The 12626-nt window shown below is 42.7% G+C and overlaps 1 protein-coding gene across 1 annotated transcript in view; it reads right to left on the bottom strand.

The window, feature by feature from the left end:
• AVIL (advillin) overlaps positions 1–12626 on the bottom strand; it is a 186220-nt gene that overhangs the window by 48145 nt on the left and 125449 nt on the right. Inside the window, exons 9-13 of the mRNA XM_069230920.1 lie at positions 8468–8566; positions 7023–7176; positions 6041–6141; positions 5569–5706; positions 568–726 (exon numbers count right to left, since the gene is read on the bottom strand). Of these exons, the coding sequence (XP_069087021.1) occupies positions 568–726; positions 5569–5706; positions 6041–6141; positions 7023–7176; positions 8468–8566 (651 nt within the window). The remainder of the gene's footprint in view (positions 1–567; positions 727–5568; positions 5707–6040; positions 6142–7022; positions 7177–8467; positions 8567–12626) is intronic.

Genomic DNA, 12626 nt, shown 5'->3' with positions numbered 1-12626 from the left:
ATCCCATCCTCCGTATTACGATCCCATTATATCCTATGGAGATCGTAATAAGGCAGACGGGATATCCTTCACGTTTGTGTTTTAAAATCTGAGCTATCATGAGATGACCAGGAATGGGACCAAGTTACCTGTTAATATCCCATCTACATCTGCAGATCAAAGATATACCAGAAGAGGATATCATAACATTTTCTGGAATCTCTCACCATAGCCAGTGTTATCCTTCTTTTCCTAGAAGCCAACACTGCATAGCCATACCAAAGCAGCCGAAGTTTGATGCAGCTTGTGTTCTGACACCAACCCCTAAAGCTCTTATATTGACCGACATTGAATTGTTTCATATGTCTGACCATGCATATTACCTAAATTTAACCCGTTCCTGTTTACACTCTTGTGTTCTTGTGCCAGAATGTTTTATATTGTTTCCTTCCTTTCACTCATTGTAACTTCCCAATATACTGCCACCACAGCATTTATTTTCAGGCTGAACCCTTCAATCCCCCTTCTGTTGAGGGATGTGGGTGGTGTGTATGCATGCATGTCTGCACATGTAAGTGATCTCAGTACCTCAAACAGCACAAGTTTTCCCTTGAAGATGGCCATGAAATGCCGCGGCTCCTTGCCCATGGTTACGCGGACCTGGACTGGTTCTCCATTGAAATCCTGATCCAGCTGCACAGCAAGAAAAGCTGAGGCTGCCAGCTCATCCTGGGTAGCATGCCGACCCTAGTACAGAAAGCAAAAGGGTATTCATAGCCTTAAATATGTATTAACCATTAATGTATAGTTAATACTCTACTAATAGAAACACCGTATACAATGCGTTAAAGTTATGGGGGTAGGGGCACAAGAAAATGTGTGTTTTCCATTTAACATCTACAGGAAAATTTACTTGCAGCTACAGCAAAAGCCCTTGAACTAATTTATGACAAACTTGAAATAAGATTAGAACTTCACACATAAAGTGTGTTTTAGTTGGTTTAGTGTAAATGTGTTCAGCAGGCTTTGAGATATAAGCATTAAAAAAAGGTTGCAGGTGGAATGAACACATTATTGTATCTTGGGGGTCTAAGATTGAAATTTTTAAAATCGTGATATCTGTCAATCCCCTTTGAAAAGATTTGAGAAATTTGATTGGCTAATAAAGAGGATCAACATGTTTTTCACAATCTTGGAAACCAAGATTTGTGTTTCTTTTTTTTTTTTTTTTACAAGACTATATTTTCTTAAAGTTGAAGAAGACTTTCCATGTTAAAGAGGGCATTTTTAGAGCTGACAGACACCATGGAAGTGCTGTGGGCAGTCAGAGGTGAGGAAGATAGGGATACAAACTGACAAATATGGGTTTACGGTAAAAATGCAATTTTCATAAAAATCACAATCACATGGCTGCCATTTTGTATTTTGGCACCATGTAGGCTTACAAAACATCATGGTTTAATGAAAGTTGCCATTTTTATAAAAAAATGGCTATGGTTGTGAGAAGACAGAGGCAGAATGCAGAGGCAGGTGCTGCAGGTCTAGACAAAGGTCAGACCCACCACCCAACCCCTACTTGGCCAGGTTGAAGGGCATGCACAGCAGGGATCATGCATCCAGGTCAGCTAGATGTGGTCTGTCCCAGCTACTAACCCGAATGCACAGGATCATGTCTACTGCTGAATGGGTACATGGCAGGGGATTGAAGTGCATACTAAAAAAACAGAAAATTATTAAGTTATATGTTAGTTGTGGTTTAGCAAATGCAACCCCAGAAATTCACAGAAAATCTGCAGGTTTGGTAAGCAACGCACAACTCATGCAAAGATGGACCACATTACCCAGAATGCACTGTCAATGCTACTGAGTCTGGTTTCAAGTTGAATCTCACAGCTGCTGATTACTGATGAGTGCCACACCAGTTTTTAGTGTGTCCACATGGAGGGTGGTGTAGAAGACAAGAGTTAGGCTTTGAAGATGAGCTAAAATTGAAAAGGGAGAAAATTGTGCACAATGTTTGCTGTTGACATCACACTTGTTTTATAGGCTTTATCTTAGAATTGGTTCAGGGTGGCTTGTGGACAGTGAGATGGTTGAGGTTTTCACTCCAAACACCTATGAAGGAATGCAACACAACAGTTGTCGGGAAGAAGAGGTAGTTTTATAAAGATGTGGTCGGACAGTTTGTCTTATAAACAAAGATGACCTTTCTAACTGTTGCTGAGGGGTTAGAGAAAGGATAAGGATCAGAAATAGGCATGGGCGGTGAGCTCCACTCCACTGGTGGAGCTAGCAGAGTTCAGCCAAAAACTCTGCTAGCCCCGTCAGCGAAGAGGAGCTCACCACATGCGCACCACAGCCCAGTTATGGGCCACACAGTACAAGTGCAGACAGTCTGCGCTTATGCTGTGTGGCCATAACAGGGCTGAAGTACGTGCTCTCAGCTGGCATAAAGCTGCTGCTGGCGCCAGTTCTAGATCCAGGCCTCCCTCTGCCACTATCCCGGAAGCAGGGGGCAGAGAGCCAGGCCGCTGAGAACAAGGATTCACGTAAGTCCTCATTTTTTTTTTCTTTTGTGCACACCGGTGCACAAGAGGCCTGAAATGGCAGCTTTCGCAGCTAATGTCCCTGGCTTGAATTCAGGCCAGGACAGTAGGCAGTGGAAGCTGCCATTTCAGGCCTCTTGGCACCAGCCTGCCCAGGCCACTTGTGCACTGGCCTGCTCCATTTCCATTGCACACGGAGCAGGCCAGTGCACAAAAGGGCTGCAACGGCATCTTTCTCTGCCTACGGCCCTCTCCTGAATGTGCACAATCTCGGAAGCGCTACGCAGGACTGTGCTTAGCGCTTTCGAGATCAGGCGCATTCAGGACCGGGTGCCACTGGGGCAGACAGCAGTGGCACTCCACCACTCATAGAACTCCGGCTCTTCGGAATTCCACAGAGTTGTAAATCAACTCCACGGAATTCCGCATAGTGGAACTCTGTGAACCCCGCCCAGGCCTACTCAGAAACCAATGAAAGTTAACAGGGCTATTGGAGCCCTGTTTAATACCTGGTTCTGCTGCTTCCTTCATAAGCTTTGTAGTAAAAGCCAAACCTGTGTTAACAAAGGGCAGGCCATCTGTTCCTGGTGTTTTCCCTCTTTCCAAATTTGTTTGGCTGCCCGTACCCCTGGGAGAGTTATACCCCCCCCCCCAGTGATTCTGCTTCTTCCAACTCTATTCTAGGGAAGACTCGGGGTTGCATGAATGCTTTAATTTCAGCAGGGGTGACCTGTGACTTACTTTTATAGAGTCCTGCATAGTAAGTATGGAAGGCCTCATTAATCTCAGTTTGCATAGTAACAGTGTGCCCAGGTTCCACTTGAATCTCTATAATCGGGGACCCTCAGACACTTGGTGACGCCAACCAAGCCAGCAGTTTGGTTGGCATCACCAACTCAAAGAAACAGGGGTGTGCCAGTTGGAAGACCTATAGAGAGAGGGGACATTGCTCTGCTTCCACGAATTGCAGGCGGAATTTAATCTTAGGCCACAGTATTTCTTGGTACGTGGGGCCATTATGACCGCAATATGGCAACAATGGGGACTGGGTGGAGCTGAACCTCCCTCACATCTGGGCTGCACATATATAGCGACAGCAGCGGGCACGCGAAAAGCAGTCACCTTCGTAGGATACACTGTAGCCTTCTGCCACCCCTAACTCGCTTATGTCAGAAGTGGGAAGCAGATATTGACAGACCTTTTACGGATGAAGGTTGGGAAGTGTTAATGGAAAGGGTCCCCAAAATCTCACGCAATGCCAGGTTTAAATTAATACACTTCTACATCTTTCATAGGGTGTACCTCACTCCACACAGGCTGAACAAGATGTTCAGAACATCAGAGGTTAAATGTCCTAGATGAGTAGAGGAAGGGGCTAGATTCCTACATATGTTCTGGAGTTGTCCGCTGCTCTTTGGATATTGGCAAGAAGTAATAGACAACCTCTCCAGATTAGTAGAAAAGGAGATCCCCAGGGACCCCATGTACTGCCTGTTGAGTGACTTCCCGCATACGGCCATGACTAAGGTTACAAGCAGTTTTCTAGACTTGTGGTTCATACTAGCTAAAAGGGAAATAACCCGCAATTGGAAAGCCACACAGAGCCCTCAGCACTAGCATGGCAGAAAGAACTTTTAAAGTGGACAGATTATGATGGAGCAGTACTGGCACTCAAGGCGCAGAAACGATGTTGCCCAACGGAGAAGGCAAAGGAGTTTTCGATCTTAGTGGAAGAACTCAGACACTTGACGACACCACCGACCAACTCACCATTGGGTACCCCTTGATTGGGAGCTATGGGGTGAGGAACAGGGAGGAACTTGGGCGAGGCAGAATATGCATGAGAAGCAATTATGGGGCAACGCTTGGGGCTAGACGTGTGGCCGTGTATTATTGAAGGTAACACTGCACAGTTAGAGAGGGAGGAGGAGAGTAATAAACAATGGGGGGGAGGATAAGGGATGGGAGGGGGAACAGGGAAGTTGAGGCGGGGTATGTCAGAAACACAAAGAGATGTCCACTGTGAACCTAACGCATGATGCTACTCATGTTTTCAAATGTGATTATCCCAATGGTTGTTTATTAAAAGCAATAAAATATGTTTTAAAAAATGTTTTTTTTTTTAAAGATGGACATTGGGGATCATGTTGTAATGTGACGAAGAGGTCTTGGTAAAGAGTTGACTTTGTCAGGTCTAAAGCTGTCATGAGGACAGTGATGGTCTGCTTGTGGGTTTTCAGGTGTTCGGGGATAAGGGTCTACATGAAGGGAATCATCAAACTTTCATTCTATAATGATGGAAGCTAAAGGCAACCTTACAGTTAGCAATGCATTTTAACACTATGCAGCTCATGTAAAGTTGACTAGACAACTGTTTCCCAATGATACTTCTTGGCAGTGAGAATGAGACTTGATTTGCAAGACGCACTAGATTTGGCACTTTTTTTTGGGGGGGGGGGAGTTCACAATCCTGTGCCACAATAGTGGAGGGTGTGTTTTGGGGCCTGATCCGATGTCAGAACCCTAAGGCACACTCTTGTTGAAAATCAGAGAGCCTTTAAGATTTTAAAATGGGGTTAGGTTTTGCTTTAACCCATTAGAGCCCTATGACATTGAAAGACTGTGGATGCTGGTGCTTACAAAAGATATTGCTATTATTTTGAATATTATAAATGACAGAGAGTAGTTTGTACCACACGCAATAAGACTAGTGCAAGTCCCCAAAATTAGTGGTAGAAAATAATACTGCTTGAGTGGTCAATATATGAATGTCCCCGGACGGTTGCTTTGATCAGCTAAGGATGTAACAGTGTCTAAAAGCACTTTTCATAAACTTGATTTACATACTCCCAGTGTATCTATTACTTTTAAAACTTTTTCACCACATTTAAGGTATACTTAGAAACCCTTAACTAGTCTCCACAGTGCCAAACAGTAAGCTTATGTTATGGGTTACAACATGTGAAGTGAGTCAGCTCAATTTCGTTTGCTCAAACACCAGATCCATAGATTGAAAGAAAAGTTAGCTTGCGCAACTTCTAACCTGCCAGATGTAGAGGATATAATGAGGTTTCCGGTTCACTTCATATGTGTAAAGAACCAAGTAACAATCTCCTCCATAAAAGAAGCCATACCACTCATGTTCTATGGGCACCAATTCTAGATCCTCGATTCGCCAGACCTAGAAAAGAAATGTTGGTTAGGGGAAGGTTACCACATATAAAGATCCATGCCATTGGATGCGCTATTGAGATATTCAGCAACAACATTCACTATCATCAGCACCGCCCAGAATCCTTTAGTTCAGAATCCAAGTTACCAGCACCATAAGTTAAAAAGTTCCAACTGATCCATTGTGGTTCTCAGGATCTTTCCCTAGTTTCCAGCAAATTCATTGTATCTAGCATGCTGCTCGACCTTATAGATTCTGTGTCTAATCTAGCTGGTACATTTTTATCTTTTCTGACACCATGCACACATTTATGCTCTTGACTAGAGGCTGCTGAAAATTGTACCTCTAATTTTCCACTCCCGTCATCTACCATCCTTTCCTGGGCTGCTAATTCGGGCTTCGCGTGCATCAAAGAGGCATCAAACTTCTCTTGGCTCACTTTGGCTGAAATAAATGATCATTGATTTGTAAGCGAGTAACATTTCCATCAAGTTTATGTATTAAAAAAAAAATCTTTCTTGGGTTTTTGGTGTGGCAGAACTACTAGATAGAACTGATAATTAGATGGACAGCGTTATCCAACCTGAGCTGGTGTGTCTGTACATTACTTTTGCTTTGTGAAATGCATCCTTCTGTAACAACAGCTTCAGCACCTAAGTGGACACCTTTATGGGCAGCAATGCAGGCACCCACACTGGTGACTGCATCTACATTGTCTTTTGCACCTAGAACTGCAAGTACGCTATCCAACATATTTCTCCAAATCAGCACAAACATTCACACTGGCTCGTGAAATTTTAGGCACACCTGCAAGGCACCATCGACCAGCATCTGTCCTGCTATTCTGTACTAGCACATCCTTGTGCCCCGCATCTGACAATGCAACCTTAACATATTGGAAAATGTGGAGTCCAACACTGAGCTGATGCTCACTAAGACACTGGGACTATCGTTAAATGGAGGCACTGAAACTGTAGACCTGGACACTAGGACAGATTAGACCGGGATGCTCCAAAATGGAGACATGGATACTGGGAAAATGGAGACAATGAACAGCGCATAGAGCAATGTCTACATGGAAGATGCGTAACAGTGACAAAGAAAAAGACACGAGGAGATGAAAGCATTGACATGGAAACAGATACTGGGACATGGAAATACATGGCCGAATGATATGGATACTAACACAGTGAAGAGACACATGAACACAAGGGCAAGGAGACATGAACAAGGCACACACAATTATAGCCTTGGGTAAGAGACACAGCGACAGAAAGACAAAACAGCACCTTATAATACCTACACTTAATCATGAAATCACTTACCAATTTTGCTCATGCTGTAGGTTTTCCCCATTCCCACTGCCTGGTCTTTTGTTGACCACTTCTGGAAAAGTTGCTTGAACATAGCTGATTCTGCACCATCGTTTACAGTTTCTACATTGGTACTCCGTGGATACGACTTCATATTTATGAATTCCTGCAGGCAAGAGGAGCACTCTTTAACGCAATTGTGAGCACTTTGCCTTAATGGGAGAAACAGGGGTGTATTTGTGTAACATTTCTCCTTCATAGCATTTTTTTTATTAACACAGGACTTAAAAAAAGATGCTGGCAAATAGATACGGGCATTTGGCAAAAGTAACACTAAGAGTGGGGGGCTTGTGTTCTATCCATGCCACTTCAGTCATCAATCCAGCATGTTGGGCAGACCTAGAAGTTTATAAATATCCAAAATTGCCTGCACTTCAGGAATTCTCTGATTGAATTTCTTGAACCCTCATTTGAATACAAACACAGCATCAGGGGAAATGAATTGCTTAAATAAAGGGAAACACTTCTGCAAAATCAATTTTCATTTGTTTGTGGAAACTGATTTTGCATCTTGCAAATAGCGTCTCAGAGTATGTTTCATAATATGGATATTAGCACACAGAACATGCAGCCATCTTTGTTCTCTTTGATAAACCTACTTCCAGTCAAGAAACAGTAGTCATTTTACTAAAATGACTATAACGAATTATTATGCACAGTCCTGGCAGACAGGAGAGCAGATCCTTGTCAGTAGTCTGGCTTTTGTACAAAACAGAAAGCGTTCATCCATCATTGCTTGAGGACAGGTAGCAGGGATGCCTTTTCCTGTATAAAAAGTAAATAATTATGAAAACTGCAAAGAGATTTTAACATTGCAATCCGCAATGTCCTCAAAGAGTATCCTAAAATATTCCACTCCCAACCTCTGCAGTGGTCTTGACAAAGTCACTCAATATTCCACTAACCCCTACTCTTTCCCACTAGATCATCTTAACTCCTCACACTAGACTTCTCCTTATCCGTCCAAACAAGAGGCTGTCCCATATAGGTACACCACCTCCAATACATACCCGTTGCCACTCCCATTCTTCTACTGACCACAAATCACACATCCCTCTGTTCATACCTCTCACTCACAAGGCCTCAACCAGTCCTGCTACCATTGCATCACACCGCTTCCAAACATAGCAAGTGCCCCCACCTTCACCACAACACACACCCCACAGTTTATCATAAATATTCGTATTTCAGGATCTCCAGAAAGGAATCGCATCTTGCTTTAGCTCTTAAGTGTTTCCCTTTCGTGTATGAACTAAATCAAATAAGAAACTGATAGTAACTATTAAAGGTTAGAAAGTGTTGCAGCAGTAAACAAAACACATGGAGCTCTACCCTATAAATACATTAAAACCCTGAAGTTGGTTTCGATGGGCTGTGGACAATATTGTCTAACTCACCAATGCTTTCGACATGGCAGTTTGCTTCTCTGTTTTTGTTGCTCCTTTGCCTTTCCAGACGTAGATTTTGGTTCCACCCTGGTCCAGTATATAGCAGTCCTGAAAAATCATTAACAATGAGTAGCCATGTTTGCATAGCTGCATTTCAGAAAACAAACTTTAACTGTAAATTAGATTTGTGAGAGAGTCCTAATAAGCCCAGTTTCAAGGGGCTTTGCAGTGTTTAGAAATCGCTCTGGAGTCTTAATCATATATTAAAATGATTTTCGGATACTTTTTGGATATAATGTTATGTGACTGTGTTCCTTTAGGCAAAACCTAAGGCTTTCAAATGTCCCAAAGATTCAATCAACACCCTGAATAAAGTTTAAACAAACTTAAAAATGAATTATAATTCATTGGCTGTCTGTCACAAATGAGACCACATTCAAAAGTTTTAATCTACCAACTGCCACTCCTACTATAATTTTGGGATATGAAACATGTTGGGTCACAGTATAAAACATGATAACTTTGGACGATTTGGTACGTGCATTCAGATTAATACGCAGTCACCCCCTTACAACCTTACAATGTCCGTATGCTGCTATGCGCCACCCGCTCTAGCCCGCAGCCAATACCGTTCACTCTTGCAACATCACACCTAGGCCCCAAATCGATCTTTGGTGCCTCCAGAATGGTATACTTTTCCTCCGGGCAAACTTCCGCAGGAGCAGCCTCCATTCGAGGCTGAGGGACAGCATCCTGCTTCAAGACTGAAAGGCTCCCCTCAAAGATCAAAGCAGGCTACTGATGTACTAATCTCTGAGCATCCGCACTGTACTGACTGATTATTTCATAAAAATCACTTTCGCCCAAAGGCATCTTGATGCAGAAAAAGAGCATTTACTAGTGAAGGACTTTAGCGGAACATGAAAGTTTCTTACAAAATTGCCCAGTTCATTTATTCTGCGCCCTCTCCCAAATGTTAAACACATGATGACCTCTTTTAACACAACCTATATATACCTTTGTATTCCCTGTTATACAATGTACCTCATTTCATTTTGTGATGATGATACAAAGTCTCACTTGTATTTCAATGTCTCAAATGAGATACTGCTAATGATATGAAGCAGTACATTGAGTGTTATTCTTATAAAGGTCAAAAATGTGATGGAAAATGTAATTGCAAGTTAAGAGAGCATGGCCGATCACTGCAAGGCTTTATTATGAAGCTGTGCAGTGATTGGTCATTTTCTGTGCCTTGCTCTCGCCCCTCTTTGTGGCCAGCGCCAGTAACGTCGGTGCGCACGAGCGAGGGGGTGGCAAAATGGGTTCTAGGAACCTGACCGCGCCTCTTACACAGTCCTCCTGTGGTAGAGGGAGATCACCTGGCTGCCATCTATCCCGAAAGCAGTAATGGAAATTAGGTCATTTCCTACCCAGAAAAATGGGATTGGCGAAAACTGGATTTTTTCATGTATGTTGAATTATTCTTCTCTTCGAGCGACTGTGTGCAGTGAATATTGAACGCTTTAGTGGCCTGTAGCAGCTATATTCTGGATCAGTGACAAGAAAAACTGTGTTAATGAGTTCGCAGAATGGCTCAAAATACATTTAATACAAATAAGACTTTCAGAATTCTCTTTTTTTGTTTCACTACTCTAGGTAAAAGCAACACAAATAGTTGAGGCCCGCGCGCTGCTAGGTTTTCAAACGTAAAAAGATAAACGGCTGTTGCCCCACAGGTATATAGCTGAGAGGTGTGGGTGGAGGGGGCTTGTGCAGAGAGGGGGGCATTTAAGATTTTTGTAATGGGGCTGGGCAACCAATCTATGCCACTAAATCAATTGATCCCATGCCATAGCAAATGGCATACCGTAGACACCGTGATATATTCTCCTATACTTAGACAGTAAATGGTCATGGGATCCATATAAATGGATGTCAGAACAAAATCAGGTTAGTTCATGGACCATATCAAACATAACTCTTCAAACATTAAGGGCCAGATTTAAGAAGCAGCACTTTTCTTCCGGTCCCTTGCGCCCCCCCTACTGCCACCATGTGTGGCCATATTTAAAATATGGCGCATCATGGCGCAGGGTAGGGGTCAATAGCATCAGAATTTCTTACTCTAATGACTCTAATAAAATGTTGGTGATAACCCTGAACACTACATAGGGGTCCTTTGAAAACAATGACATGCCCTCTTTTAACGCCTGCTCTGAGCAGGTGTTAAAAATGCTGAAAAGAATGACGCAAAGAAATCTTTTAGATTTCTTTGCGCCACTCCCCCCCCCATCGGGGGAATTTCTCCTAGCATACATTATGCCTGTTGTCAGGATTAATGTGACACAAGGTGTTACAAAGTGGTGCAATGCATGCATGGTGCCACTTTGTAAATTTTACATTGTGATTTTGGTCTCTTTGGACCACATTAGCTTAAAAAAATGACACTAATGTGGCGCAAGGAGGCGCTAGGGGCTCTTAAATCTGGATTGTGGTGCTACTGTCAGAGCTGCCACCTCCAGGTAAGAAACCGGTTCGAGTCCCTGGGTCAGCTCAACATCTTTTGATCCTGGGCAGTTCACTTAATCCACCCACTACCTAAAAAGATAACATGTCGTGGTGGAAAGTAACTGGTGCGCTTGGGTTGAGTTTAAGCTGTGTAAAACTGCAAATAAATAAAAAACAGTAAAGACATTTTACTGCATGCTTTACAAACTGGCTCATGATGATTACCCATAGTTGTGATGGACGGGAGGACAGAGCAAAGGGTAGCACATGTAATGATATATGGACACAAAACTGAACATTCTTGACATCTATCTATAAAAGAACGACTGTAAGAAATATATAAAATCTCCTTTCATCCTGATGGCCCAATTTTATTCCACTGGGACTTCTGCTACCTTTCAGCATGCGTAGCCAATACAGAGGACTGGTTTGAGGAACTGTACAAATGGCTGGAAAACGTAGGTGGGCTGCTACAGAGAAGGGGTATGTAAATTTTAAGGATCTCTCTTTGTTGTGTGTACGATATTTAGGGCTCCTGCTTTGTTGCCATGGCTTGAGGATGATACAACATTTTTAGATATGGCTTGAACAGCACCTATTGTTACAAATTATAAAAAAATACTTAGAGTGGGCTGTGGCTCTACTCAGAGCTGTATTTATCCCTCACCTAGACCTGTTGGCTCAGTTGTAAAAATAAGCGGCCATTCAATCACATGAAAATGTCCGCATTTGTCTAAGCGCTTCCAATATGTGCAGATAAGGGAACTGAAGTACAGGATCACAGAAAGTCCCCAAGTGACGGACCTGGGATTCCATGCAAAAATAGTTAGACATGACAATTTCATTCATGGTTTTTCAACCATGCTCATAATGCAGGATTTGCCAACTCTTTATTAAAAAGTTTTCTCGGGTGGCGAACTCAACCTCCTCTGAAAGTCGGCCAGTCTTGCTCTCTTCACTCTCCTACAATGTAATATTTATCCCCAATTTTATGCCCCACAACTTTGAAAGGACACCAGTTGACACTGCACTAGATGTTTGTTTAGAAGATTAATTCAGAAAGCGAGGAGGTTGGTAATTGTCCTAATGTATAGCGGTTGTCGCAGTTGAAAGGCAGACACTTTGAAGAACTAACCACTAGAGAAAAGGGGTTTTGCTTCTAGGGTAAGTCTGCCACATAACAGTGAGGTTCCTTGGAGGAGGGATGCCATCCAAAGTAGTTTTTTTTCAAAGATTCACAGGTTTACAAATGTGTTTTTGATTTTGTACACTCAAAACCAGATTATCTGGGGTTGGCTTAAGATTCTACCCAGCCTGTCTCACATATGGTGCTATTGCACCACTTTCTAAAGACGAGAAAGCTCAATGTACCCTTACTTAATCATGTAGGAACCTCTCGGTTTTCAACAATGATGTACGTCTGCAGAAAGAGGTGACATCCCTATCAGGTCCACTGCAAGATACTGAATAAATAACTACAATATGTGTTGCTACTATGTTGCGTGAATGGTTTAGTGAGGCAGTTGATAACCCACCCTTCACTTTCATGAACCACTTTGCTCTAGAAGTAGACAACACCTTAATTTTATTTAAAATTTAAGTAGCAGCACCCTCAGCATGCACGAGGAGTAACAAATATGGATTCCCATATGTGCAA

This window comes from Pleurodeles waltl, chromosome 4_2 (assembly GCF_031143425.1).
Source record: "Pleurodeles waltl isolate 20211129_DDA chromosome 4_2, aPleWal1.hap1.20221129, whole genome shotgun sequence".
NCBI lineage: Eukaryota > Metazoa > Chordata > Amphibia > Caudata > Salamandridae > Pleurodeles > Pleurodeles waltl.
This window is presented reverse-complemented; position numbering and strand designations above follow the sequence as displayed.